The sequence below is a fragment of the Phaenicophaeus curvirostris genome, chromosome 1 (genome assembly GCF_032191515.1).
Source record: "Phaenicophaeus curvirostris isolate KB17595 chromosome 1, BPBGC_Pcur_1.0, whole genome shotgun sequence".
NCBI lineage: Eukaryota > Metazoa > Chordata > Aves > Cuculiformes > Cuculidae > Phaenicophaeus > Phaenicophaeus curvirostris.
In genome coordinates, this window is record NC_091392.1 from 40,041,391 (window position 1) to 40,045,761 (window position 4,371).

General features: G+C 49.7%; 1 protein-coding gene across 2 annotated transcripts; it reads right to left on the reverse strand.

Annotated features, from left to right (window-relative positions):
• On the reverse strand, positions 1-2,753 carry TMEM140 (transmembrane protein 140). 2 transcript variants are annotated; one of them, XM_069854123.1, is made up of 2 exons: positions 2,040-2,753; positions 1-1,318 (listed from the first exon to the last, which is right to left on the reverse strand). In XM_069854123.1, the coding sequence occupies exons 1-2, from the start codon at positions 2,218-2,220 to the stop codon at positions 687-689; spliced, it is 813 nt and encodes a 270-aa protein (XP_069710224.1). In that variant the 5' UTR covers positions 2,221-2,753; the 3' UTR covers positions 1-686. The 2 variants fall into 2 exon arrangements, with proteins under 2 accessions (XP_069710224.1, XP_069710215.1); XM_069854114.1 differs by having other exon boundaries at positions 1-1,321.
• Positions 2,754-4,371: the final 1,618 nt, after the last annotated feature.

Sequence of the window (4,371 nt, forward strand, 5' to 3'; positions counted from 1 at the left end):
CAGGCACAAGAGACTTTATTGAAATGAAGAATAAGTCAAACCAGCATCACTAGCCACATCCCCAACATGACTGCAGCAGGAGAGAAAATTAACTTTCATGTCTTCAACGGGCACTTGGGGAGAAAGCAGGCTCTTCTGTGTGCAAGGTTACAGACACATCATGGAACTCTGCTCTGCACTGCCATGGCAGAGACCCCATCCCCTTTGGTGTGCCACTGCTGTGATGGCAGCGTAAAGCCACAGATCCTCAAGTCACTATTGCCTCAAAGGCATCCTAAGGAGCAGAGTATCTCTGGGCAACTCCAAGAAAGGAAACCTCTTTCCTTCTCTGCTTGCCACTATTTAGGCTAGCTACAGCCAGGGGGCTGTGTCCACTGTCTGCTGTGTTCTGATGGGTCTCCTTCACTGTCCTCTGGGTCAGGGCCGGGAACCCTGTTGCTTTGATGCTGTGCCCTAGGCCAAGGGGTGGTGTTACACACAGCTATTCCCTGGAAGCTTGTATGCTGTGTGGGAGCTGTTGGTGTCTGCTGCCTGCTCGCTGCAGGAGCAAAGGACACAGCCAGGTGTCAGAGCATGGCTGGACATGGGACATTGGACTAAGGATCAGATTCCTGAGAGTAAATAAAGCTGTAATGGGATTACTATTTTAAATCAGGTTATCAATAGCTCTTGCATCATCTTTACTGTCAAATTTGAATGGGCAGAGACTCCTCAGTTAAACAGCTTTGACACAGGTGTGTCTTCTTGGTCCAGCTGAGGTACATAGTGGCTGTGAGAATCTGGAGCAGTAGCAAAGCCTGAGTGCCAAGCAGCGCCAGGAAGCCCCCAGTGAAATCAGAGAGGTGAATCCACTGTGAGATTTGGAAAAGAAATGTACCCAGGCCACCAGACAGAATTATTGTCTTGATGATGAGTACGATGCGTATCGCTTTCCAGCCCTCTCTCTCCTCTGAGAAAAATGCAAGAAAAATGAAGTAGAAGATGCTGAAGACCAGGCAAGAATACACACAAACCAAGGCTAGCACCATTCCCAATTGGCTGATGCCCATCACTTGCAGATGCTTGTACTCCAGGCACTGCAGCTCCTCAGCTGTCTCATTCCACAGGCAGAAGTTATAAAAGCCAATGCATTTGTCAGGAAGATTGACCAGGTTCCCGGCTTCCCACAGCAGTGCATACAGCATCAAGGCCACAGTCCCAGCAGCCTCGAGTAGGATCAGCTGGAAGAGCAGGTGTCCAGTGCACCTCTGTTGCAGCAGACCCATCCTGGTGCCTGCCTGCTTTTTTGATACCATTGTAAGGTGTGCTGTGGGGATGTCTGCTGCAAAACATGAAGGGGGGACCACTTGGTTGCTGCATGTTATGGCACCTTTCCCAAGATCTGCTCTGAGTCTGTGTCACTGACGTCTTGGACTCCCCTTGTATATACAGTACGAGCACCTCTTGTGTCTCTGGCTGTGCTGCACACGTGTTACTGGGTCAAGGGAGCACATTTTCAGTCACAGCAAAGGTGGCTTCCTGATGTCCTGTGCATGGACCAGCACTGAGAGGGCAGTATGGTTCCCTTAGCCCCACACACACCCTTTGCACCATGGTCTCACGTTAGACAAGAGAGGCATTTGCCAGAAAACTGCAGTGGTGGCAGGGGAGCAAAACTGCTCTCTGGTAGGGAAGGGGTTAAGAGCTATTCTGGGAAGATGTTTTTCTTTCAGTTTTGGTCAGGGCTTCCCTTGTAACCATTGGACAACTGAGTAAAATGCAGGCAGGACAGTTTGAAGTGCAGGGCCCCTCCTGCCTCCCTGCCCCCTGGTCATAGCTCTTGGAGACCTGATGCCATTGATGCTACTTGTTTCAAGCATCCCCATGCCCCCGAGACCCTTGCACACTCATGCATTTCAGTGGCAGCAGGGCTGGTCTCTTGCAGCCCTGCTCCCCACTGAGGCTGGCAGAAATGATACTTCTCTGTCCCAGCTGCCTGAGGACCAGTGGCCCATGTGGACAGGCAGTTGTCCACCAGGAAGTAGGCACCCTGGACCCACCTCTCAGTCCTGGGATTGCCAATCCTCCTTGTTCCTCTCTCAGACCGCCTGGGGAGCCTGATTCCCTGCTCCTGTCCCACAAATAAGGACTGTCCTCAGTGATCTCTTGCAGGTTTCTGCTTGTTGCTGAAAGACAAGGAAATAGCATCAGGAAGGGATATCCCTGGCTGCAGAGCCCCATGACATTGCAGAACTGGCCACCTGGGTCTGCACAGAGGCATAAACACAGGGAAAACAGCTCACAGACCTTGTCTTCAAGTTCAGTTCCCAGCTTGAGGCTCTGCAAACAACCCCTTTCCTGTCTTTGCCAAGCATTATCTCCTGTGAATCATTTACCAGCCTCTGTCAAGAGGTTCACGTCTGTCCTGCTGTCTTCCCTCCACTGCCCATTGTCCAGTGGTATATCATCCCAATGTCTTGGATGTCTTAGGCCATCAACTCACAGCCACTTGTGGGTTTGGTACAGCCTCTGAGTTTTTACAGCATGCCAGGAGAGACCCTGCTCAATCCGTATCTGGTGCCTGACTGCAGTACCAGTGACTAAAGACCCTTCAGCATCCCTCTCCCACTCATTCTCTTCCTGAACACTTGGGAGTGGGGCATCTGTGTTTAATGGGCACAGGGATAAAGATTCTCTGTCTCGAAGCTCTCCTCCACACAGTCATAGACAAAAGGAGCAGACACACAACAGGGAAGGGGGTCACAGCGTCCAGATACCAACCTGTCCCCTTTGTGCAATACCTCACTGCTTCTTGTAGCTTCCCTTAGAGGTCTTCTTCACAACAGACTTGCGGGGAGACACACAGGGGGTGGCCATTGTTCTGAATCTACGATAAAGACAGAAATGATCAGGAAAATATCCACGCTTGGGCCAGAGTGTGCTGCAGAATGAGACGTCACACATGTAATTTCACCAGGGTTTGTCTTGCTGTTGGTATTACTTCTTGGTGTGCCTATCTTTCCATGTGCTCTCCTGCAGCCAGGCATTGTGCTTTTCCTCTCCCTGTCCCACAAGGGCTCATGCCCACCCACCATTTTCTCTGCCATTCTGCCTTGCAGCCCTTAGAGGGAGAACCAGTTGCATTTGGAGGGGGCTCTTAGTTAGCTGGCCATATACCCTAGGATTCTGTTGGAACTGACTGCTGGGAGCCTAGCCAAGCTCCTGACCCTTCCCACTCACCAATCCTTGATGTTATATTTCTTTAGACTGGTTCCCTAAAGGAAGGCAAGCTTGTGGAAACATGGGCTTTTTGTTCAATCATCTCATGTTACATTTTATTCCAGCCACCCCCACATCCATAAAATATCAAAATTGTCCTAGTTGCATACGTTCACTAGAAAGTGGGCAGAATTAAATTCCAAGCAAGTTCATGGAAATATATGGCACGGGTGGACGAGAGCCACATTAGAGACCCTGTGCTACCCTGCTACCCTGCATGTATGATGGCCCAGGGAAATCCTACCGCATTTCTGACCTCCTCTGCTTTGCGTCTCATGTTTAGAAGGACCTGTTTTACTTTTTCCAGTAATGCTCCTCTGATCACTCTGCCAAACTGCAGGCAAATTAGCCTCTCAAGTGTCCTGCTGCCTCCCCAGCTCAGCCTAGCAGGTAAATCAATGTCTCCAGGTGTGTGTGGCAGGGACAGAAACACTCCTGGTGCAGGTTGTGACACACTGTTTCACTTAGAATGTTCTAAACACTTCTGGCTTGGATCAGCTAGTGTTCTAAACATTATGTTCTGTGATTTGGTTGCTGTGACAATGGGAACTGCAGCTGAGGAGGAAGCATGATGAAGCTGGGCTTTGTTCCCAGAATTGAGGTCGAGAAAACCAGCCAGTCAGAGCAGAGGAAAAGCTATGCTTGACTGATCCATGATTTTTTTGCCTAGCATTTTGGGGGTAAATAATACAAGAGCCCCTTATGGACCTTCACAGACCTCTGCCTAACTACAAAGAGAGAGGCTACGCCTCTTCTCACCTCTGATGCTCGTAGAAAGGAAGCGCCGCATAAAAAGGTGTCTTCCCTGGCAACCTGTACTGCATGCCCACCATGTTAAGGACCTTGAGGACAGACAGACAGACTTCTCAGAGGACCATTGCAGGATGAAGTTTGGTGACCTCTCTCTTTCTCTTCCTCTACTCTTCTTTTTCTCTCTCTCTTTTGCCCCCTCTCTCCTACTTACTTTCCAATAGCCAGAGCAATAGCCTAAAACAATATAACTAGAAAGGATCCCTGGTGCTGTTATCACCTTACCTTGAATCAAACAGGTTTTACAGACCTATTACGACTTTTTAAAGGGACCTAAGGCAAGTGTCCTCTGCCAGCTGGGGA